This window comes from Poecilia reticulata, linkage group LG17, assembly GCF_000633615.1.
Source record: "Poecilia reticulata strain Guanapo linkage group LG17, Guppy_female_1.0+MT, whole genome shotgun sequence".
NCBI lineage: Eukaryota > Metazoa > Chordata > Actinopteri > Cyprinodontiformes > Poeciliidae > Poecilia > Poecilia reticulata.
In genome coordinates this window covers 18,764,207-18,790,575 of record NC_024347.1, presented here as the reverse complement: position 1 = coordinate 18,790,575, position 26,369 = coordinate 18,764,207, and the positions used below count along the sequence as shown (strand labels likewise).

General features: G+C 37.6%; 1 protein-coding gene across 5 annotated transcripts in view; it reads left to right on the top strand.

Annotated features, from left to right (window-relative positions):
• LOC103479583 (dipeptidyl aminopeptidase-like protein 6) overlaps window positions 1-26,369 on the top strand; it is a 96,908-nt gene that overhangs the window by 47,351 nt on the left and 23,188 nt on the right. For 4 of the 5 annotated variants that reach the window (XM_017310132.1, XM_008434097.2, XM_008434095.2 and 1 more), the window contains exons 2-3: window positions 16,948-17,062; window positions 20,230-20,328. In XM_017310132.1, coding sequence (XP_017165621.1) covers window positions 16,948-17,062; window positions 20,230-20,328 — 214 coding nt within the window. Of the gene's footprint in view, window positions 1-1,187; window positions 1,527-16,947; window positions 17,063-20,229; window positions 20,329-26,369 lie in introns of those variants that run through there. The other variant, XM_008434099.2, reaches the window with a different exon arrangement.

Genomic DNA, 26,369 nt, shown 5'->3' with positions numbered 1-26,369 from the left:
TGTGGTTCTGCTACAGAGTAAGCACTGGCCATACACAACAAAAGACTAACAACATAAAAATGTTTATACACAGTGTTTCACTCACTTTTAATGAATGCATACTCCTTAGAACACAGTGTTAATTTGGAATGTAAAATTAATTTCAGGACCAAAAGSAAGGAGTTGCCAAGGGTGAACATCTCCTCTGCAGATTAAAACTTATTGTGCTCAGTAGTAATCTACCATAAGATATATACCTGAGTTTTACTTTGTTTGGTCTACGCTGTCTGAGAAATTATACAACTAAATGTATTTTGACATTTCATTTGTTTAATTGTGTCTGTTTCAGTAAGAATGATAAACAGACAACTTACGTCTCTGAGCTCTGAACATCTTGTACTTCTAGGAACTCCAGGKAGGTTGCACTCCTGGAATATAACAGAACTGGAAGACGGAGAGCTTCCTGGTGATTTCATGCTTGATTTCTCTGAAATCCATGGCAGTTAATTTGCAGGGTCTTCTCTCAACAGGTTTCTTGAGACCCTGTTGATTATTTACAGCAAAACATTTGGTGATTCTGTGATCGCACCCCAATATCTTAGCAATTTACAAGAGTGCTGCATCCCTCTGAGAGACTGTTGATAATTTATGACTTTTTTCAGAGTCAGTTAAAAAAAATCTCATTCTGGTTTATTTTGCCTAAAGAAACAAAAGTGCCTCACAGTTATGAAGATCTTGATACAACCTGTTGACCATGAMGACCACCAGCATTATGCAGCTACACAACACCTGCTGTGCTTAAATTCATTAAGCATTCACGTTTATCCAGTTTTATTCCTCGAAATGATATGGTCAAAATACTGACTTGTCTAATAACTGTGCAAGCAATGTAAAATTTAAAAACCTGTAAAAAATATTACCCCCTTTTCAAAGACAATGACTCAATTTTCAGCAGCTTGTTTTTTTGTTTGTTTGTTTGTTTTTTGCCTTGGGAGGGAATTTTTCACGCGTCCACTGAACCTGATTTGCGCTCAAATTGACGATATTTGAATAAATGCATCTGATTAAATGCCACACATTTCCAACAACAAACCCGAAAACAGTTTACAGTTTGCAGCCAGGAGTCAGTGATGATGACACCCTGAAAAGGTAGGTACACGCTGAACCTCCCACATCTCAGCGCCACGCAGCTTTTCAGCCACATCTGCTGCTGAACCCTGCGCCCACGGTCTCTTCATTATTTTACCAAATCACTGGATCTCCTTCAGCACTCCGAGCGGCTGTCTCTCCCTCCTCCTGTCTCTCCGTGTGTCGGTCTGTTAGTCTCCGCGCTCGCTCTCTCTCTCTCTCTCTCTCTCTCTCTCTCTCTCTCTCTCCCCGTCTATCTACCGCTTCATTATTCTGCACCTGCAGGCAGCAGACGTATTCTCCTCTTTCCCCCTATCCCTAAACGTCTTTTATTCACCGCCATGACTTCCACGAAAGACGCGACCGGGTCGGGAAAAGTGGCTCAGCAGCAGCAGCAGCAGCAGCAGCAGCACGACCAGGTGAGTCCCAAGGCGAAGTCGCTCGCTCGGTTTGTTCGCCTAATTACGCATTTAGCGCTCATTAACGACACATCGCAGCTCTGCCGCAAACTGTGTGTCCAAATAAACTGCACATATTAAATTGGTGAAGGTTTGTTCCCGTTTCATCACTTTTCCCCTCACATGTTTATACTTTTATGATGTTCAGACCTGCTTCAGTTTGGATGTATGCAAGACTGTTAAACTTCCGCATCAACATCTTTGCCCGCTCCATAAGCCACAGTTGTTTTTTTTCATAATAACAGCCTGTTTGACTTTACAAAAACAGATGAGTGCAGTGGTTGTTACGGAGAGGTTTGCTAAGATAAACGACACATGAAAATGAAAATGTCCAAAAATCAATTGCAGGAGAAACTTGTTATATTTTGTGCTTTTTTTTGTTTTTACTGTTATATTCAGCTGTAGCAACTCATGCACTCAATTACGGAAGGTTAGTGGTATCAAATACGCTATTTATTCCTAGATTAAGTTGCGCAGACGTAGATTAAAACTTAGATTAAAAGGCATTTTAATCTAAGTCATTCCTTTCAAATGGATTAAAGTCTTTTTTTATGCCAGAGAAACTGCAGGGATGTTTTCTCCTGATTTATGAACCCTAGAGTCTGGCAGGATTGGCTCTCCCATCTGTTGCTGCGCAGTGCTGGTCAGCTGCCTGAACAAAAACTCCTATTTCCTGTTGACATGAGAGACTTAACTTATTGTTAGATATGTTTCCTGTCAGTTGTGGTGTTGGGGTGGGGGGAGCATTGTCTAGTAGCAACCTTTTTAAAAAGATGTCGCAACTAACTTCACTGCTATGATAGCCCTAGCTCTAGCTTTAACTCTGTCTATCATGTTATCGACAGTTAAAGTTTTTATTTAAAATATTTATCAATGACAAAAAAAAAAGCTTGTGGAGAATCGTTTTTGTAGGTGCTTCTTGGTAACACTGACCAATAAGCCACCAGCGACATGTTAATTAGCTGGGCTCAGGTAGCTACGCTAGCAGTTAGCCAGGCAAAAAACAAACACAGTTAATATCAACTTTATACTCCCAGTGTTACTATATGAAGAGCAACATGAAAAAAAGTATGAAATGTTGTGCAGTTAGCAAAATTTTGCAAGTCTTTGGTCTACTTTTTTTTAAGCGCATGCATCAAAGTCAAAATGCCTCTAAATAAATATTGCAGAAACCGTTAGATGTTTCGATCAAGCCGTGGATTTTGTTGAGAATTTTCTTTTACTTTTTTTGATATAAATGAAAGCAGTTAGATGTTGTGTATTTCATTTCATTTTTTTAGTTGAAAAACATGGCAACCATGATGTTTCTACTCAAGGCTATGTGACCAGGAAAACATCATACTGCTCCATACCTATTGCACTTCGTGTGAGGGAACAGAGGAACAAAAAATGGACAAAGCTGCATGTAGACAACCAGACCACTTCTGGGTTTACGTAACCGTGCTTCTAACACTCGTATCATAATTTAAGTTGAAAGGTGTTCTATAAAAATAAATCCATGTTTGCCCAAATGTGGAGGGAAGCCCTTGACTATTGCTTTAGTTGTGCAACAGCCGATAATCGTCGAGTATTTACCTCTAAAATGCATTTGCAAAGGCTGAAGTGGGAGCTTTTCATTACAGCAACTGAATGGGCATCAATTGAGAAGCCTTCTCTGCCTCTCCAACATTTCATTGTGTGATATTTTGTTGTTGTTTACTTTATTGGATGATGTTTTCCCTATTATTTCTGAACATTTCAAGCCTAAAATGTTTACTTTTGCATCCCACTTGCACACTTATGAAAGCAGAACTGCAGAGTCAACAGCAGCGCGACTGATCCCTAACCAAATTCTGATCAAAAATAAGGGAGCATGAGCTCCTTTTGAAGCTTGAAAGAAAATCGAAGCAGAAAGTGAGATGCACACGGGTTCGTCTGCACATCGAGGCGGCAACACGTGATCCTCAGTTGTTATTCGGCACAGGCAGCAATAATTTCACCTCTGCTAAAAGGAACCATATATGAATTTTATATCCGACTGACCTTAGTGCTCTCTTGTTTTCTTCCAGTATGGACAGTTTGTACTTTTGCCTGAAAAACAGTCTTGCTCTTTGGTAATATCAGTTTCAGATACCTTCCTGTACATATGCTCTTCAATTATGCAAGGACTGAGAGATAGAGAGAAGGTGAACATATCGGTGCCAAGAAAGGAAGGCAGTGATAGATTTGTGAGTTGAAGTTCCTCCTCCTCTAAGAATCCACAGTGGAGGATTAAACAGTGTCAGTGGAGATTAAACAGCAAATCAGTCCATTCAGTTTTAATCTAAAGAACATGTGAATTGAAGGATTTTACTTTTCTTAGCAGCTGTGCTATAAACTGTCCCTAGCATTTCTGCAGATGATGTTGCTACAGCTGTCCTAAAGCAGTACGCTGTTGCTCTAATGTTGAGTTTGTTGTACGGAAACGCGTCTCCTTAATTACTGTACAGAACGCTGTTCAAAGCACACTGATTGTTTTGTTCAAGGCAGCATCAAAACAAACCTGTTGGCTGAGCTTTGGTACGACATGAACAGTTCACCCCACTTCAACACAAATATGCCATCATTAAATCCACTTTTTTAGTTCCATTTTTTTTCTTCTTCTTCAAACTTGCATCAAGCTGCATCTGTGCACAATTATTCTGAGAGCATAATAGAGCTCTTATCTTTTCTGTAACTCGGAGTGGATTTAATTTTCAGCTACATATTTTTCAGGAATATATTCAGCCGAGGGTAAAAAAGAAAGAAAGGTGGAGGAATAGCGAGAGACGTATTTTGAACTGATCTATTCTTCAGTGATTCAGCTTCAGTCGTGTTGTTGTGCACTGCGGTTCTTCTGATGATTAAAAGATACGACGGCAGTTTTGTCCAGACGCAGGCGGTAATTCATATGCTCTGAGAAGACACTTTTTTTCCCCCTCTTTCATTCTTTCTTTGTCTCGTTCATAGACTGATTAAAAGCAACAAAACGGGAGCGACATGCAAGTGGCCGTCTGAAGTTGTCATTTATTTGTGGACTTGAATGTCAAAGCAATATTGGGCTCACTATGGTTCATTTCCTCTTGAGGGGCAAAATGAGTGCATGTCTTCCATTTCTATCTGAAGAGCAAAACAATTTGGTGCAAGCTGAAAATTTAAATGAAATTTTCTCTTTTGAATCAAAACCTTGACCAGGTTCAAGTTTCTTATTGAATATGTCTATTTGGTCCTTTGGCAGAATCAGCAAAGTATTTTATCTGTAGGCTTCATGAAATGGATCTAAATCTTGAAGAAAGACTCATTTTAAAATTTTTCATTGTTAGCTTTTCTATTCTACATTGTCTCTCATGTTTTCATGTCCACTTTTATACTACAGTAGTTGTATTTCTTCATTATTCCATGCGATTTATTCAGTTTCTCTAATTCTATTTCAGAGCTTCACATGTAGCTTTCTTTTGGTGGCTGGAGGCAGCTAAAGGAGACATAGCTAGGAAGAGCATGCCATTGACTGACCTGCTCTGTTTAGACAAAACTGGGCAAGTGAAGTTTTAACTTTTACATCTGAGGTTTAGGGCGTTTTGTCGAGCAAAATTACACAACTGTGGAGCATATAAACTTTTAAGTCCACAAATGCTACCTTGGGCAACACACTGTACAGTGTAAAAGAATGCCGCTCTGTGTCACATCCCTGAGTACAGTGTTTGCTAATTGCTGCTGTCACTAGTCTAAAGGAGCTGAGAGGGGGTGGGGTTGGAGGAGGGGAGCTCTGTAAGATTGAAGTTTGGCTGGAGACTGCAGCTCCAAGAAGGAGCTTTGTGGAAATATGCGGTGCTTCGTGAGAGCAAGTATTTAGGGATCCCAAATGACTGCAAGGGGACTTTGAAGAATACTTCAAACATGCATGAAAGAATCAAAGCAACACTCCAGGCATGCCTTCTAAGAGGATAGCGCTATAACATGAAATAAAGCTCAAAAAAGCTGATTTTGGATAATGCCTCACCTTTAAAATTTTACTTTTTGATTCGTAAGAGACTTAAGACCATTTCTGATTTTTAAAAAATCCTCTAAATGATTGGACATGAACAGAAACTCTAAGGTGGAATGAGGTGCAGATAGATGTACTTATGCCCTAACAATAAAATCACAGCTGTCTTGTCTCAGTCACCGCTCCAAAAGCTTTTTTTTTAGGGTTTATACACAGAAACACTGGTGTTTTGCACCTCCCGATATCTTGCCAAATGTTACAAGTGGATTGGAGATCTTTGGCATGTGCCCATTCTGGCTTATTGAGCTTGAAACCATTCATTGACTTGCATTGTCACAGACTGTGCAGAAAGAGATGTTTTTCAAGCATAAAGGAAAAAGAGATCTGTTGAAAAAAAAAAAAGATATCCAAAGTGAAGCTGGAGCCAGGAAATGCTATTAAAGGCTTCCCCTCTGCTCCTTTCTATAGGCAAAAGCAGTAAAATACATTTTAATATGCAACTGCTTCTGTCTCGGATGACAACTTGGCAGTCTGGGGCATTATAAACCTCACTTTGCCTTTGTTGGTTCTTAAATTTAGATAATCTAAACCTCCATATTGTGAAACACTCTGTTTTGGATGTATTACTCTTGTTGGTGTACTTGTACTTTCATGACTCTGTGCGTTGCACATTTCAATGCGTGCTCTGTGCAAAAGCTTTGTGAACAAGCTACCAGCTGTTGCCACAAGCTGGCAGTTAGCAGAACCTCGCTCGATCATTGTCGTAACTTGAGGTCCTTCACAGGACAAAGAGAAAACAATAATTTAAACATTTTAGGTTCGGGTAAAATATTTATATGCGACTATTGAAGTGGGAGTAAAGAGGTGAAGTTTGTATTGTGACAGTGCATCTCTGGGGATACAGTAAGCACTCCACAGCAAGAGAGAGGAAAACAAAACAAAACCTGTTAAATTCTTTTCCAGACATTTTCCTGCTGCTTTAATATTAATTTATTCCACATAGACTGGGATGGATTTTGTTGCCCATCTGTTTTGAGGACTCTTTCCAATAATTAACTTCAGCAGAGACGAGCCGGTGAATCGATGCGCTTTCACTACTGGCACACCATGTAAAGCCCATGAAGTCACCCTTAGCTGTGGTTTCACTTGTAAAACTGCAAATAACTGAGAAGTTGTTTGTGTAACATCTCCGAGGAAAAGAGCAATGTTTAAAACAGCAATTTATCATCTTTTAGATGTGCATAAGAACGTGGTCCCTCCTGTCCCTCGGGGGTTATTATTCAATGCCAGTGTTTCACTTCACTTGGCTTCACTGTCATTTCACTGCATGGATTCAAGCTTCTAAAACTCTGCAGTCACCACCACCTGCTGCTAACCAGTGGAGCCGAGCGCTGCTGCACAAATGAACGACGCACTTTAGAAAACATTTAGGTCTCATGAAAAACAGAAAAGTGGTAAGGGATGTTATTGTTAAATTATTTTGAACACATAACTAACATTTCTTTTTCAATAACATTGGACTTTTTCCTATTAAACTCAGATGGAGAATCATTTTTGAATCATTTCCCAACCCCACTCTTAGTGTGTCTTCATAAAGACATCTTATAGTCAAAGCTTCCGACAGCGTGTGTCTGCTTCTGTTATTATCAGTTCCAACTTCGGTGATCCCTTGAGTTTTCCTTCCCACACACTTGGTAAAGTTTCATAGGCACAACTTTGCTCCTTTGAGGCCATCCATAATAAGATTGCGTCGCTTACGGTATTTTTAACTGAGACGCACTGGCTGGGTTTAATTTAATTCAGGATTGTCAATTTAGGGAGTAGCGTAGTTGACTGGAAGGATTTAAGTGTCTGGACCACAGAGGAGAAAAACWTCTCATCACTTATTAAATCATTTATTTCCATATGGGCTCAGATAATGGCATAAAAGCCAGAGGTCTAAATGATTTAAAGATATTTTCGACATGYTGTGAAAGATTTACTCCGTGCACTTGCAATGCATCTCCTTCTCACTTACTGCACTACATTTGTGTCACTGGCAAAAACCATATCATTACCTGTAGATCATAAAAAAGTATGAGCCCCGACGTCCAGGTGACCTCATTGGGTCGGCTCTATGATGGAGGGTAAAGTTTATCCCCAAGTGCAGTGAATGTGAGGGAATAGCAGAGTCTGGGTTAGGTAAGAATAACAATTCAGAACTGGTCAGGGTCAGGCCAAATCATTTTCTTGTGAAGATCGCCACAGATTTTTCTCATCTAAATGTGATGGAATGAACAGCTGGCCTAAATTCACACGTGCCAAGAACCAAACCAAGTCCAGGAGCAGTTACTAAACCAGAATATACGTAATCCCAAATTATGACTCTGCTTTTGCCCACTTCTGCTGCTCCGGCTAGTCTTTCCAGTGATATGTTCAGCTGAGTTCAACTATCCATCTTTAAACAACCTGTTGTTTCTGATAATAATGAGTATTAACTACATGACACTTGTCCTAATAATGTTAAAAAATTGTTTCCAATAAACTGGGAGTTGATGATGAACATACTCAGTTTTGCCAAAAGAGCTTTTACAACGTGAACAGATTACATAAAAGAATTTAAAGGTGACATTACGTTCCTGAAAGCAATAGAGGAGAGTGACATAAAAGCTATAAAACAGAAGGTCTTTTCGCCTTTGTCACAAACTACGGCTTGAAAATTTTAATAATAACATGGCATCCATAGTTGAGAGGCTACAAACGAGGTCAATAGCTTTAATGTATTATTTTAAGGGCGTAGCCAGTAGGAATAAACGTAGTGGTGTATTTCTCTATGTTTGTCTTGGTAAAACGCTTCCAAAATGTTGTAAGAAATCTGAGAAAGAGGAGTCCATTCTACAGTAATCCAGGCAATAAAGAAAAATATATAATCTCTTAATAAGCACGTAAAGTCCCTTTCACCTAATGCGTATAGAATTATTAAACTGCTAAATTACTTGTACTTATCAAATAGTTTTTTCTCTGTGCTGTTTTTCCGCCGTACTGCCCTGCAGGTCTTATATAAACATATATTATATACATATGTAGCCTTAAGGGGAAACAGTGTCACAATAAATTTGTGGGACTTGCTTCAGTACAGGTCTTTCTGACTGTCCTTTTGAAAGCTGATCTTCACCACCTGAGCCACATTTTTCTTTGCCTTTATTCAGCTTCAATTGAGTTTGTCCCTCTGAGCCCGACTTTCCAAAAGTGTTCAAAGACCGGACAGTTAAATCTACAGACAGGCTGATGCCCGGCTATTCACGAAGCAAAAGGCAGGCTGCATGAATTCTTAATCTCACTCATGAATGCACATAATTTATTGATGCCGTTCCAGAGAAAAAGTTTATCCCCAAGTCTGCAGACTGCTGCTTTGCTCTCGGGTTTGCTGCTCCTAGACAGTGACTACATTACAACAGAGCTATATATCATGTGTCAAGTGTCCTGCATCTTTAGACAGCAGCGTTTTGCCTTAGTTTCCAGTGTTCCTCTTCTCTATTGTCTTTCTGGAGTCTTTGTGAGGACTTTATCTCTTCAGACCCCATGCTTCCTCCCACACTTAACAGCAATATTAGTTCTTGCTGTACTGTTCACCAGCAGACTCCATCTTTGCTGCAAATTTGACTCAAACAACTCTCTTGGTTCCCTTGGAAACCAGGTGCTCAGAGATCAGGAAAGATCCATTTCACACTTCAGCAGAGAGACAAAGAGATGGTTAGACAAAGGGGAGGTAGGAGGGAGAGAGGATTAGACGGAGTGAGAGGTGGGGGTAAAGGAAGCTTGACCTTAAAAGATGTGCCATTGTTTGAGCTTTTTTTCTTCCAAAAACAGAATGGAAATAGCAACAAATAGACAGAGAGAAATGTTGTTGACTCTCCTCGTGGGATTTGTCTGTCCTTTGTAGCTGTCAGAGCTGAAATGGCCTGGGTTTATTTAGAAGCGTTTGCGGAGAGGAGGTGAAAATGGCTGTTCTCATATGTTGATGCGCCTCCTGTTGTTCTAAAGCACCGATGCATGCTCCTAGAAGACGATGGCCAAAATGAAAATAATTGAAAACATTTCCCACAGGTTTTAAACTTAAATGTTTCCGGTCATCAAACTAATTTTCTTACCAGTCAAAAGATGATACAAAAGCTGTTTTCAGAGCTGTGCAAACCAACCTTGTCCTTTGTGAAAATATACCCGTTCTCTTTTTAAATCAAGGATTAAAAGATTAACCCAATCATTTTGCCTCAATTTTATGAGCCACACCCAAGATTACCGTCTGACCTGTTAGGTCAAGAATTCAATTTAGGATGAATGACAAAGTGACATAAGTAATAAGATTCATAAAAGCAACACATGACGCCCTCCATATGAGGAAATTGAAGAAAAGAAATGACATCGATCATCTCAAACAAAGTTGGGATACGCAGATGGGGCTTTTTCCACATAGTGCCAGCTTTTTTACTTTCATTTGAAAACTATTAAAAAAGTAAAAAATGGAAGAACTCTGTAAGTCGGCAAATAATCTTTCAAGGCAGTGAGAGCTGCTTAAACACATCTCAGAACGTAAAGATGGATTTTGTGTGCCTGTGTGGGATTATTCTGGAAACAATGCTAATCTTTTTTTATACATTTTTTATGTGAGTGACTTCAGCCTGAGTTTGGAGCTTTGTTTTAGTGCCTGAGTAGGTGGGTGAAACGCTCTATATTTCACACAGAGATAAACCCCTCTGCACAGGCAAAGCAATCAGAGTGTATGTACTTAATAACAGCAGACTGTTTGAGAGTAAAGTGCAGTTTTAAAACGCGCTCCGCTACTTTCTAGTCTGACTCTTACATACCCCCTTTTTCAGAATTTGAAGTAGAAAGACAGAAATTGGGTGAATCATAAAGCGACACATTTGTCTACATATTTTTTTTTTTTAGATCGTAGCTGTAAGAGAGAACATGTTGTGTAGCTTTTTCTGTGTTTTCTGACAGTGATGGTGTTTTCAGAGAACATTGATGACATATCAGATTCATATCCACACTCTGTGGGAGATTTCACCAGGACAGCTGATCAAAAGTGCAGAAAAGTGGCCACTGTCAGAAAACTGGGTCACCTCTTCACTTATCAAATACACCCGTTTAGCTGCTTTATTATTCTACATTGTAACACTGTAAATGCCAGCGGCACACATGGGGATTATAAATACATGCATCAAAAATGGCAGAGATGCTTTAACTCTTGGACTAGACTGTCTTTTGCACCAAACAAAAATAGAACCACCCTCTTATTTGCAAGTAAACATTTTCTGAAAAAGAAAGCAAGAGATTCACGACTTTCCCCCTGCAATCATTCCCACATAGGAAAGGATTTCTTGCAGAGATTCTGTACATTCTTTTTCAAATGTAGGCTGTATTTATATAGTAAGTTGGAGTTTTTTGTTCCATGGTGTAAGTGCATACTTCGGCACTTCTTTGTCATTCCCTTTGTATCTTAAACTCAGTTACCTTTCTTAATGGGCTTTAGTTCACCCCGTTGCATATTAATACTCCAATTTTGTGCCCACACATTGCCATTTCTTCCCCGTCTACTTTCTTTTCATACTTATTAAAAGAAATCCATGCACTTAACCATGATGCATGAGTTTGGCTATGCATGGATGTAAATAAATACTACAATGTTCAATTCAAATAAATGTATTTATTTAAATTGTAGATTTAACATATGTTATATTGCAGCTTATTTTAATTATTGTGCCTTTAATAAGAATTATGTTCAGGTAAARTCTGACAGATTAGAAACCCTGATTAAAACTAACTCTAACTATAATAGACATATACGCATTTCTTCACATAATTACTTATCTTCAGCTTCCTTTAAAAGCAGCTCATCTTTATGTACTCAAAGTTGTTTGAGACACAACCAACAGTGCAAAATTCCAACATGGTGGAGGGGGTGAAATGACTAGCAAGTGTTTTTGTTAAAGGTAATGAAAATGTGCATGTTTTATTAATTTTGAGGTGTAATCACCAGCTACATTTACCTGGAATTTGTTTAAAGAGATATGTTTTTCTTCTGTTTTTGACTCTCTCTCTGAGGGATTCAAAAAAACAACACTGTAAAATCTGTCATTCACCTGGTTATGTCASATTAAAAAACAAAATAACAGAGCCCAGAGCATAACTGAAAGTTTTTCATGCAAATTGACTTTATCTCACTTTTTTTTGACAGTACTTACCATTTCCTCATCCACATTTACGTTCCCATATTATGTCTGAACTTTTTTGGAAACAGAGTAATAGCAAGTAGCTCAACTTATCATATCTATAGATACCCCTATAGATACGCCTAATACATAGGCGTAGTGAACAGGACACCTCTCTGAGGGTGCGCTTCAACTCTTTGTCACTTTTAGATCACAAGGCAGCAGAAGCAAGAACAGCGTCGTTATCTGCAAACTTGCCAAAGTATTGGAAAATGTTATTTCTAGCTCAGGGAGAGGTCGGCATCAGCATGTCTCACCCATCAAAGAATGATATCGTATGGGAAATAGGATCATTTAAATCTAGGATGTTCACCTTATTCTGAACACATTTTTCCTCTGCAGCAATAAATCAGCTTATTGATGCAACTGCTGGTTTTCTATGTGTACTCACTGGCTCCAGTATTGATTTGCCTTGCTGTTAGGCAAACTGCAGAGACAAGAGGTACAAAGGCAAAGAAAACACAGGATCATTTTTAGCATTTAATTGAAAGTAACTGGCAGCGTTGCATTTTGGAGGCTTCAGAGACGCAGTGAACGCTCTCTGCCGAACAGTCGAGCTGTCTCGTTTTCACCTGTGCATGGACCCCTCGTTAACTTGTGGACGGTTCGCTGAGCTGCCCCATAAGCACTCTCGCCACGACAGGCAGCCGGAGACCAGGCCTAATTGGTAACATGGTTATGAACAGCTGGACCGATACGGGTGGCTGGAGCTCCTCAGTATCTGTGAGCAGGAAGATTAATGTGGAAAGTTGCTGTTTGTGTACACAGATCGTGACCTCCAATTTAAAATCTCTAGACAGAAGCCCTCTAGTTAAACCTTACATTTTATTCTGAAAGGGTATTTATTAAACCATTGAGTGAATATAGGTACAATTATTCCAAACTTGCTCATAAGCAGAATAAACAATTCATGATTCAATATTTAGCTCAGGTGTGATGCAGACATTTTTAATGGCCCGTTTATGGACTTTGAGAGCCGGGTATGTGACCTCTTGCCTATTTGGATACTTTTGTTTTGGCCTTATCTTAACATTCACAATTTTGTCTTATTATTTGGCCTAAATCCAAACTCAGTAGTTTACTTGTACATGTCAAATCCTGCCTAATGTCTCCATACTATATAGATTCAAAATGTCAGATATCCTGTTGTCCTGAACTGCAGCATCACCCAAAACAAGGTCCAGCACAACTCTGAAGAAACTTTAGGTCAAGTCTCTCTAAGAAATAAAGTTTTAATAGTACGAACATGTGGACGGTCTTACCATTGGATGGAAGAATTATGATCAGGCCTGCCACAATAACACATTTTGCTGGATGAAAAGTTGTCCCAGAAGTTATTGCCATAAATGTCATTTTGAGACTATTGTTAACTAATAGCATAAAATGTTCTAAAAATGTAGGTACAACCTACATTCTTAGAACATAATTTCTAAAGAGCATTTAACACTGGAACTACAAGACATTTTAAATGCATTTTAATTAAGCAAACCAGAAACGAATAAAATTGATTATAAAGTCTTCGTAAACAAACTTGCCCTTCAAAATGTCCTGCAGTAAACAACCTTTTTTATTACCTTTGTTTAAAAAAAACTGCTCTGCTCTGTGGCATTTTGGGGAAAATTGCCACAGATTTTTGTTGCCTCCAAAGTGGAGGCAACATGTTGCTCCTGATCAGACTACCGGTCTACTGAATAAGTATGTAAATGAAGCAGTGCAAACACCTAACCAGGATTAACCTGATGAAATGAGGTTTTAATGCCACATAGACAAAATATGGAGTAGTTATTGTCTGAACTGTTCATTAGAATCCCAAGTCTGGTACCTTGCACACCCAGGTTGATTAGTTAGACACAGGAGCTCCTAACAGTGTTGATTTATAGTCACCTTTTCACTTCCCACTGGCAGCCTCTCCGCTACAAGCGTCAGCCTGACCTGGATCCCTGCTAAAACCAGATCTGCTTTTAGGAAGAACACAGCCTCATTAAAACACGAGGCTGCTGCAAATCGGTTGAATGTGGGTGTGAATAGCTGTACTTTTAGGTCATTAGTGAAGTTAGAAAATATCTTTCTTCTAAAATTATCTGTCAATTATTATAGGCTATTGAGGATAACTAATGAAATCGCTGATGCAAAAAATTACAAATGACATTTATCAATTTAGTTGCAAATATATGTTAACAAAACGGAGAAGGGGAAGAGAGAGAAAATCCAGGTAACCCTTATTTTTTTTAAAGTTAGCAGTAACTTAAATGTCTTGTTAATTCGTGCAAATATGAAAAAACACTGAGAGGATTCGGGACATTTTTAATGAGTCGTTCACGGCATTCATATAAACTTATTAGACTGATGTCTTAGGTTTGACTAGGTCACTCAAAGGAGCTTAAATGTCACTGTAAGACACTTTAACGATGCCTTAGTGGTATGCTTACTGTCATTTCATGTTATTTCCACTGGATAACTCTGCCATCACCGTATCACTGCTACTTTGAGAATTGTGTTTTGGTACTGAAGACTTTGATTAAAGTAATCTTTGGTATTTACTGTAATATCTTTTTTTCATTTAAGGCCAGTCAAGCATCTTACAAAGATAATTTAAAATATCCAGTCTGTTTTGATCTATGTTTTTCCACAGAGATAATCTTTTTGGGGATCTTTCAGGGTAACGTCTCTGGGAAAGTGAAAGAGTTCCCATGTCTTTCCATAACCCATTCCAAGTATTTACTCTTCAGGTCTTTGTCTCTGACCTGCATTAAGAAATTCTTCATCTTCTTTTTGCTGCTTGATTGATTTCCTCTCCCCCATCCTCACACAATGACAGGTACAAATCTAATTATACCTTGTGACATTTAGATTCCCCACTGGTGCAGTCAGGTTTTGTTTTTGTTTTTTAAATTAGGTGACCTTGAAAGGTGAATGAAGCACCAGGTTTTTATTTAGGGCTTCGATTGAAGGAGGATGAGTTTAAGTGCATGCGTTTAAGAAACAAAATGAATTCAATTTAATTTGGAGTACTTTGTTTATGTGTTACATTCTTAAAAGAAAAGTAATTCAATCACATTTTCTATGGTAACAATGCTGTAAGAACAAAAGCAGGACCTGTTGGTTATCATGGAACTGGTCTGTCTATCATTTATCAGAAATTGATTCCTCAGTAGAAGGCTTTTATCATTTATCTACAGACTGGAACCACAGATAGCAGAGTAATCATTCAACAATGCCATGAGCCTGAACATTGAGTAAATTGGCGTTTAGCTCTCATCCATTGCTACTTAGTAGACCATCTGTTTCGAATGGACACAATATGTTTACAAGTGGTTGATGGTGTGTGTTTGTGCCAGGGGAATCGCACAATAACAGCACTCAGATTGCCTCCATAACCAAAAAAGTTGAAGACATATGCTTTTGGGTTTGGGCCAGTCATCTTTGGCTACCAGTCCGCCGCCTCCCACATGTCTGCTCTTAAAATGTTTTCTGTGTCCTGTGGATTTTTCCAGTAGATGCGCCTCAAACAGTGCTGATTAGCTATCTACCATCTGCTGGGCTGCGCGAGGGGAGCGGCTCATTATTCTGCCCGTTGCGCCTACTCTGAAGCCGTCGCTCCACTCCAGCTATCAGGCAAAGCTGCGGGGACTCCTCGCACGCGAGCAGCAGGGAGCGGCTCGATGATTGCAGAGTTATAGTGCACGAAAAGTGGTTGAGTTGTAAGCATCTGTCTGTCAGAGAATGGGCTGTTCTACGGCCAATCTCTGCTTCCCAGCTGCGGCGGCACAATATGCTTGTGTCTTATGTGTGATGAGATGAATTTTAAAACACCAAGTGCATCCAAGGTCATCCTGAGACATTATGTGAGATAGATCACCCCGTCTCGTGAAAATGTTTTGTTTGTAAAAGGGCTATATTTAATTTTTTTGTGATGCAACTCATGGCTATTTTAAATGACTTTATTGTCCAATGACCATGTTGTCTTTGTATTTATAAAAAATAAATAGAATACAATATACTTTATTGATCCACAAGGGGAAATTGCTTATTTGTTGAAAGCTACTCCATCTTAGATAATAAATACAAAGTCTGTAAAATATATTTATACCTAAGAGTGATAAGTTCAAAATGACTAGATATAAACAAATAAATAAATAAATAAATAAATAACAAGCAATCACATGCAATATATTAATCAATAAATGACCTATAAATGAGCGCAGAAAAAAATTGAATCAATTAGCACAGACTTGGGCATTGTAAAGCCTGATGGCAACAGGCAGAAATTACTTTCTGAGGCGCTCTGTGGTGCACTTTGGCATCCCTCATAATATATTCACATTAATTCCAATAAGTATTTCTGAGCCTTTTCAAGGCATTGCAACTGTACTGCAAGAAGTGTGGATTTTCTATAATTTTATGATTAAAATGCAAGAATATGTTTCACGTTCCGTTGTTGCTAAAAATGTAAGCATTCACATCAGAATCCATGGAGGACAAGGCGTAAATCTGGATCGGACGTACTTCTCTGGCCACAGAGGACAGCATTGATACTATTGTTTGGTTTATGGTCTCTTTATGATGCGATGGTCTATTTTGCTCCGGGTTTGGGTTTGTGGAAGTTCTTCACTTTGGATTCAGACTCAGGTTGTGATTCCAAAGAGGGTGCACCAGAAAGGTTTTTGAAGAAAGCGACGCACTACAGAAGATGGATGGAAAACATCGTAATGGTGTCTTGCAGAGCTTAGAAGTTAAAGTAGTGAATGATGCAAAACAAAAAGGGTGATTAATGCTTAATGCTTGATTAAAAAATACTACAGTCATATGCAAGAGTTGAAAAGGACTAATTTAAGTAGACAAAGTAGTGTTTCACCACAATACCAGGTATGTGCTCATATCTGTCTGTTTGTACCGAACCTTGCAATATTTTTCTGAACTACTTCAACAGGGAGGGTGAAACTAGCCTGAAAAGTCACATGTTCTGTTTTTTTTTTTATTTTATTTTTTTTAGAAAAGTTTTATTTCAAGATAGGTGTTTTATTTTGACTGAATCATTAAACTCAGCTGACCAGCTTAAGCTGCCAGGAGCACAAAGAATTTTGTAATATTTAAAATGTCGATTAACATTGTATGTGTTTGTCATGTCATATTTTTGTCGTTTTAGGACCTTGTGGGTAGCGCGCCACCTCAGAGGAATTGGAAGGGAATAGCAATCGCCCTCCTGGTCATCCTGATCATATGTTCTCTGATTGTCACCTCTGTTATCTTACTGACCCCAAGTATGTATCACACAACAAAACTCTGCTGCTCAGTCAACACTTCCTTAAAAATAGTACTCTGCTTTATAATGCAAGACAACATGACCTCCTAGTGATGCATATAAATAGTGTATTTTTACATGTCATTTACTTGCATTTCAAGCTTTCTGGAGGCGCTTTCTTGCTCTTTAAATGACGACAAATCTTGTGGGTTTACTCAAACTGCAGGAAAATCTCCTCACTCTTCAACCAGACATGATTATTCGACATCTTTTAACTGCGCTATTTTATCACACCGGGCATCAGAGTTTCATCTTTTCACAGAACTGCATGCGAGAAAACATAGAGAAAAAGGAAAATAAAGGAAGCACACTGTAAACTTCTGTCCCCTGAGACATGCTTGTGTCAGCTGGTGTGATTTGCATTAAAACATGTCATTATATCTGCTCCAATTCTTCCAACCACTGCAGATGAACTGGGTCAAATTTTTAACTCAGGATATTACCATAAATGTATTACTGAYATTTAGACAATTAGTTTCTGTACTGCGTGTGTTCTAATTGAATTTTTCTAATCGGCAAACGATGCATAACAATGCAGATTCAAATGTACTGATTTGCATTAAGTGACAAAATATGTGTAGTTTGGACATTTTGTACAAATTTTATAAAAACTGATCAAAAATGTTAAACGTCTAGAGTACTTAAAAAAATGTTGCACCAAACTAAATTTTTCATTTGACTACATATTTCACACCATTTTACATATGCAGTGTTGGCCTCATTCTCTGCCTTTTGATGTCTGCAAACCTTTAACGTAAATRTCGTTTCATATATTCTTTCTGAATTTATTTTTAGAAATATCAAACTTTTAGTTTATATTTTATGTAAGTTATGAAAAGAAAAATTTAAATCATCCAATTTTCTTTGAGCTAATGTGTTAACTATGACTTCCTGTCTCTCTGGGGAACAAATCCTTCCTAGAACAAGATAACTGGTTCTAGATTCATCTCAGCCAAGTTAAGATGATTCATGCTCATAGTTTGACACAATAACAGTTTGGGCAAAGCTCACGGTTCCAAGTTGAACTAATTGTTGATTTATCATGTTTTGTCTGCAATGAAGCTTAAGGGTATATATATATAGAGGTCATAACATAAATCGCAAATTTGCATATTGATTACGCCATTTCCTGGAATCCTGTCATATTCCCTCATGGTGTATTTGCTTATTGAAGTTGTTCCATATTTTACTTTCTTATCGCTGGAATTTTATGTTTGTAAGTGCTGTCACTTTTGCCACTCTTACTGTCATCAAGTAAGCGGTGACGGGATTTTACATGAGTTTGTTGTTTGGCCTTTAAACTGTTATTTCACTGTCAGAAACACACAGGAATACTGAAGAATTGTCAGATACTGAAAGGTCAAAAAAACAGCAGCGGCACATGCTAATTGCACATCTTTGATAATTCTGCGGCCAGAAAAACTGAATAAATTCAGGTGACTCATGAGGGAGTTGAATTACCATAATGCTACTCTTTAATAAAATCTTGACTGTATTAAGCACATTAGAAGTCAAAGCAATAATGCAGTTAAATATTTATTTTAGGGCTTTAGGCACATGTAGTTGAGCCAATAAATGTAGCTGCTCTGTCATTATAATTCAAATTATGCTTTAGACTTGTGAATTAATAGTTTCTTGGAATATAATGTAAATAAAAAAAATAAATAAAAATTTCACTATGGGATTAAACATTTAAAGTGTACCAAATTAAATGATTTGATTAAACTGTAAGAGAGTTATCTAATATAGCTACTGACGGTAAAAAATTGTTAAAACAATCAGAAAGCAGAATGTTTTTTGGAGCTGTGATAAGAAAATGAATTGTCATATTAAAAAAACAACAACATTTACTTTAAAAAGGAAGGGACGTTTATCTTTTTGATACATGTCGACTGTTTTGCTACTCCAGATTAATGAAAATCTGTTAAATTTGTGAAACACTCATAATTGCCATGCAACCATGGGGACAAGATGAGACACCTGTTCAGCAGCATGAATACACACGTTTTCYTGCACCCATGGCTGACTTTACACTCAGCCCTGCAACCTGTAAACTCACCTCATATGATTTGTCACGGCAGCAGCGTTCTGCAGGCTCCTGCAGCTCAGGCAAGCTATTTTAATTTGATGACCCTYTTCCAGCAGGGCGCGTTATTACAGACAACACCATGTCTTTGGATGGTGATTCTGTGCTGGTTTATGCACAGAGACAGGCTCATCGTTTCACTGGATAAAAGGTCTTTTAATGTGCAATGCCATTTATGCCTGTATTAATTGGGATGATAATGCAGTAACAGCTCCAGCCTGATGTCAGATCCAATTTTCCTCTACAAATCAGCCTTCTCATGCTACCCCAGCTTGCAAGAGGAGAGAATTTCTCTGATTTCTTATATGCTGATAAACACTTTACAGTGTTTGACGTGGCTTCACACATTTATTGCTCGCAAACAACTTGAGGCCTGTCAAAAGATTTTAATTATCCATTTGCAAAATAATACCAAGCTGTCAGTCTTTGTGATAGCTGTTGTTTCTAAACGCAGATGCAACAGAAAACTCTGAAAGACTTCACATATTGGCCTTTTTTYCTTTCTCCTGSCCTGGCTCCCCCCGTCGTTTGCTCAAACCGCGGTTCATCTGCCAGCTTCACGTCTCATTTTGACCTTTGGGTTAACAAGGCKCTGCCAACCTTCTGCTAGATAAAAACCCCAGCATGCTACTCACAGACCAATTGAACAACGCCAGAGATTTCTTTTTCTCTTTGCATTTTGCKTTACTTTCTAAGTTTAAGGCATGGAACAGATGTTAGAACTACTGTGATGTCTGCGAAATGGCAGATTATGCTAAAATGATRAAAATCTCACAGCAGCTTGATTTCTTACATTCTTTTCTTTGAAAATTGCTGAAGGAAAGCATTTAGAAGTTGACCTCAAAATCCCTGGAGCTTTTATAAATTCTAGCCAAAATCTTGGTTGTTTTTACTGCGATAAACYAACGGACAAAGAGAGAAAAAACAATGGTCATGTGTCTTAATTAAGCCAATCTGTATATTTGATTTCCTCAACAGAAGAGTTTATAAAGCATTTAATATATCCATGCTTATTTATCTAACTCTGATGCATTTGACAGGTGAAGATGACAGCCTCGCTCATAAGAAGAAAGTAACAGTCGAAGACATCTTCGGTGTGGACCTTCAAATCCATGACCCGGATGCTGAATGGCTCAGTGGTGCGTTTACAGTTCAGCTTTGACATTTAAAAACTGACTTCTTTGTCAAAACACAACCCACACTCAGACAGTTTGACATTTTCCTTTTCGACTCACAATGTACCATTGGTATTAAAATCTGACACATTTTTTTCAGAGGTGCAGCTTCCTGAATAACCAGCACTGATAAGAGCACATGAGTAGTGAGATTAGCGCAAATTTAAAACTCAAACAGGTTATTTTAATCATTTACAAAGCAGAGATCAAAATCAGATAAACTCATTTGCATCTAGATAAATTTAAAGTAGTTCAGGCAAGTGAACCTTGCACAGTGTGTATACAATTATCTTTTTTTTTTCCAAATTGTATCTATAGGATGTAGACCACAGATGAGATCTAATTCATTTAAAAAGCTGCAATAGTTTAGCTTTGTGAGTGAATATGAAAAACTGAACTTTCTTTGTTTTCAGACTCATTAATTCCAGAACAAGCATAGTTAAGTATTTAGTCTGTCTCTGTAGGTAATACTGTTTCTTAGTCRCATATCTGTGACTATTTGCTTTCAGACAGCAAATACATTCTGACATAATGCAGACTAATTTCAGCTGCAAGTTTAAAGAATTAAAAACAGGCCATCATAACGTGCAAAAGATGCTAAGCACTTTAGGTTTCTTGTTGTTTTTCTGAAGTAACAGCAGAGATCAAAACTGTCTATGTAGCTCATCCATGTTGGATCAGGAAATTTAGCGTCCCCTGGTGTTCACTAGGAAGATTGCTCCACATTATTTTAAACCACAACATGGTRCTTCTTCTTTCTTACATTTTCTGCAGACAGCAACAAACAATGTTGTTTTAATAAAAAGATTGAGATTATACTTGCTTAATTTCATTGAGAAACCACAAACGTATTTCAGTTTAGCAAGATAAAACACCGAGAAAATGCATTAAATACTCCTTCAGGTATTGTTTCTGGTTAACTTATATCTGTGTTTAAGTTCCATTAATGAGACTTGCATAAAAGAAGCACGCTAGAAATGCACAATAAAGTAGGATTATTTCAGTACAAAACCACGACAAGTGTTGATTTTTTTCCCTCTGTTTTTGCATTACAGATTTGTATAAATTAAATAATTTGTAAGTTGCTCCTTGACAATAGCTTTTTATCCACTAGATGTTTTGGTATTGCTTTGTACACTGCTAGTGCAAAGAAAATGTCTGTTTTCAAAAACCAATTAGATAAAGTAATTCTTTATACTCATGTTAAGTATCTTGTTGTTTTTGTGTTTTTCTGCTGGTGCTAATTCAACAGAGCATTCAAGATATTTAAAGAAGGCCCCATGTGGGGGTCAGTTCAATTCAATTCAGTTAAAAAAATAATTAATCTCACAGGGAAATGAGAGCTCTCATCTCAGTTTCTTCAAAGAATCCTTATAGAACCTGATTGATGTGTAGCGCTCTGTGTTTCAGATATAGTGTTGTTTTAAACCTCAACTCATACAGGGCATTTCAATCAGAATCAAAATCAGCTTTATTTGCCAAGCATGTGGACACAAACAAGCAATTTGACTTCGGTTTTGCTTTTGCACTCAAGGAAGACATTTAAAATATACATTTTGTAAAAAAAATAATAATAATAAAAAAAAATTTAATTGTAGAATTTAAGTACACAATTCTATGCTACACCACAGAACTTTAGAAAGTGACACCAAAACGAGAGTGAGAAATTTCAATCTATTACTAAAGTCTGCCATTTGGGAAAATTATGTTTCTCATTCAGCTAAAATTAAAGTAGGGTGGACCAGATCAAAACTGAATCATTTAAATGTCAAAACTCAAGTGACTTGATTTTTTTTTTAGTCACAAGTCATCTAAAAGTCTTATTTAGGCATTCCTGGACAACAACAACATGGCAATTTTCAAATGTTCTATAACGACTTCATTTATTTACATCTCTAGTAGGTTCTGGACATACTTTTTGAAACAATGGAAAATGTTGAGAATTACATAATTGTCCTAAAGTGCAAACATTCCCTCTTCACAGCTACAGAAAGTAAAAAAAAATGTCTTAATATACAACATTTGTCAACATATGTCTGATGTGCCCTTAATTCAATAAATGCAAATGTGCAGCAGGTGCAACATTCCCCGCCAAACATACACAGTGTCGAGGCAACCAGACCAAATACACTATTTGCCTTAGTTTTCATGGCATGAGCAAAACAAATAAGAAATCTAAGAAACAAAACAAAAGCAAAATSTAACAAATATAACATTTGTTTTCTGTCAGAAAACAAATGAAGTCAGCTGTGCCTTGCTGCACTAACTAAAGTAAACATGTATTCTGTTTAGGTTATCATCTTTACTTGTTATAATCCTCAAACTTGAACAGAACTCAGTGTTAAATAGAAAGAATAAACTAATCACAAATGAGTTAAAGCCGTTTCCTTTGGACTTGCTAACAACTCCACAGGAACTTGACCTGGTGACATAGGAAAGCTATTCACCAATAAAAGCTTTGCTAAATTATCATTGTGCCCTTTCAAARGTTTGATTAAAAAATATATATGTTTTTAAGTTCAAACATCTAGTTAGCAGCTGGAAACATTACACTCAGCTTTGATCAGTTTCAGAGGTTGGACTGGTAAAACGGATGCAGTCTGGACTAAAAACTGCTGCAAAAGTTTGGAGAAGCTTGGAGAATTTTAGCTGTCAAACTGAACCRTCCAATAAGAATAAAACAAAGAAGGAAACGATCACCAGGAAAAAAAAGACAGTGCCAGATTACAAACCAATTCATCCGAACATACAGATAAATTAACTCGACTTGTAAGCAAATACCATTGTTTAGTGAATCTAATTTGTGGTTTGACTTACTGCAGTGGTTTTAACCACAATGCTATAGCTTGTCTCATTAAATGCTGTTGCTCCCACACTTCTCCCGTCCACAAACACACTTGCTGCTCTAGGCTTGTTTTCAGTCTGCTGTGTGTGTGTTGACTCTACAATTAGTCTTGGCTTTGTCTGCTCTACACTAGGAGAGGATTAGAGTTGTTTATGTGACATTTATTTAAATTGGAGAAATGTTAAGGGGTCTTATTGTGTTTAGAGGTGTTCAAATAAAAAGACAAAGAAGTTTGTGCTGTCAAATAAAGACAGATCCAGGGCTCAATAAAGATTAGCCTTTTACTTTGTGAATCTTCAGGCGTTYCTTTAGAGAGAGCATAAATATTTTCTTTTCCTTATTTGACTGCAATCCATTTCTTCTGCGTCCTCCATCCAATGAGGAAGGACCAAAATATCAAAATGTAATAGAAATCATAGAAGAAAACCCAGTCAGTTGTTTCGCCATCTTAAAAATTAACTGCTATTCTTTACAAGCAACAAAAACTCACTTTTTTTTTCCAGTGTGTTTGAAGATGCTTGCAGTCTATTGTCTTTAGAGAATTGGCTGCGGTGGAAAAGTGGCAGAAAGTCTTTAGAGTGCATGAAAAAAACTGAATCCCATTTACTACTTTTGGGTCGTGGGCTGAATTTAATGTTTATTTTTGCTGTATTTTCATAAACTAACTGCAAACATTTCAAATATGTTATTTGTTGCCTTGACTTTGTTGAAGCCCTTAGCTTAGCTTAACTTCTAATACCTTCTGCTTAAAATCAACTTGCATGTGTACGTCTGATTGAGAGATGGCATGTAATGAACAGAACCATCTGTCCCCGTTTTCTGCCGAGCAGATTATCCTGTGATTACTTACATTACCTCCTTATTAACATATAATTACTTACATTCTCACGTGTCTGCGCCCTTCATTTGCAACTGTGATGAAAGCGCCTTCAGCACCTGACGAAACTCCCGCAATCAATTGTGTGACATTGCACTTGTCATTTAAGTTAATGCAATCAGCATTCATTTGTTGCTAATGACCTTCTGATAAGAAATCCGACGGGACAGCCTCTCACTCGGGCGGCTCTCATCAATATTTTGTAGACTTCATTCACAGAGGTGTGTAATTGATCCCTGTTGCTCTTTGATCACTTTCCGCCTCTGAAGTCTCTTGCTCACCTCAGAGTTTCTCACTCACTCCTGGCTCCAAACACAATGATTCAACCTTCACATTGATCTCTAAAACAAAGAGGCGCTGCCGTCTATCTCACTGGCGTTCTTGTTTTTGAGATATGACGGAATATATAAAAAAAGAACGGTGGGCCCGCAGTGGTTTCAAGTCCCATCTATTTTATTAAAATATGGTTTAAAAAAAAAAAAACCAAAAAACTTCTTCCAGATATAGTACAAAAGATATGGAAACTGCAAACATTTCACTGCTAATTAGTATTTGTTTTTGCCTTTTGTGCAAGGTAATATAGCTTGTTGGAATAATTCAAGAAACAGGATTCCTGCAGAAGTAGCTTTGTGGTTGCTGTTTTAAAAACATCAAAGGCATTAGAGATTTGGAGCATGGTTTTCTCTGACTTCTTTTTTTTTCCGCAGAATTTGTGTTTTAAAATTAATGCCTAACCCAGCACACTTCATACTCTACATTATCATTCAATGTGTGGGTCATGATTCAATGTTAAGATCCCACTGCTCTGTTTTCTTTCTGCACAAAGAAAGCTGGCCACAGAAAAAAAAAGTGGCAGCTGTGCTCATCAATGCTCATCAATTTCACAGCCAAATTATTAAGACATAAATAAAACTAATATTTTGTTTCAGTTTTAATTTCTGCTACAATCCAAGTGCTTGAAATACTGTCCTATCTGTGGTTTATTTACAAAAATAAAAGCTTTTCAGTCAAGCATGCTTAGATATCGTAAATATCCACCTTCATTTTCTGTCATCTATTATACAGAACATTGCATAGAATATTACATAGAGCATGCTCTAGCTGGTTTAGTTTTAAAGCCTTTAAATAAAAAATATATAAGCTACCACTCATTTGAGCATGAACACAGTTTGTAGAGTATGAACCACTCACACACACACACGCACACACACTTGATAAATAATGAGGATATCTTTTCACAGGCAGGCATTTTAATTAAGAGACGCAATTAATGCTAGTTTGTAATCTTTAATGTCTAACAGGAACACACTTCAGAGTAATGAGTCTCTGTTTTAGGTATAAAAGGATCAACTCTGCTGAGACATATCCCAGAGATTCCCAGTGAAATTAAGATGTGGGAGRAAAAAAAAGGAGTGTAAACAGCGTGTTTTAACTGCACCACCGGATGGCTGAGAGGCAGTAATTAATCAAAAAACCTAACTAGCTCCAGAGCATGTTAGGTGTCCAGCATCAGTGGCCATAGTGATGGACCCAATAAAGTGAGCCAACATAGTTACTGACCCAAAGTTATCTTAATAAGACACTGATTGGGGATGTCAGTGATTTGAGCATTCATCAATGAAAAAAATAAAAGACTTCTACCCTATTACAGAGTACATAACTAACAATGTGAACCGTAGCAGTTTTTAGATGAAACTTGAATTAAAGAGAAGGGAGCAAAATTACACCAAGCTTCATGAAAACTTGTTAAAAGCCGTTTTCTGACTGAGTTCAACGCTTCACCCAAAAGTTATTGGACATAATTAAGGCTCATGTTGAACCATGTCTGCATTTCTAAATGTTCTGTTCATTTCTATATAGTTTGGGAGCCATTGGTAATGGGACTGAAAAGTGTCACTTCACCTCTGCTTTACTCTGTTGACTGAGCCATGTATTCTCTCTCTCTGGTCATATTTACTGGATTTTTATTACTGTAATTATGTTTGTTTATTATTCAGCAATCAAAAGGATTTATACTATCGATAAAGAGACAATTAAATCACAAATGAGTTCAGTGTGTCCTTGTGATGATAAAGAATTAATAAAATAAAATACTGTGACTATCTATGTAACCCAACAACGTTTGGAAATAAAGGATTGCTTTTAACCTTTAATCTTAATGAACAACAAAGGCTTGTTTACCATAGTTTTTGCTGGTTCATTCACAACTTTGTTCCGAATCTGGACCAAACAAAGTGAAAGAAAATGCTGTAGAAATGACTAGTGGAGTCATGAGATGTAAGT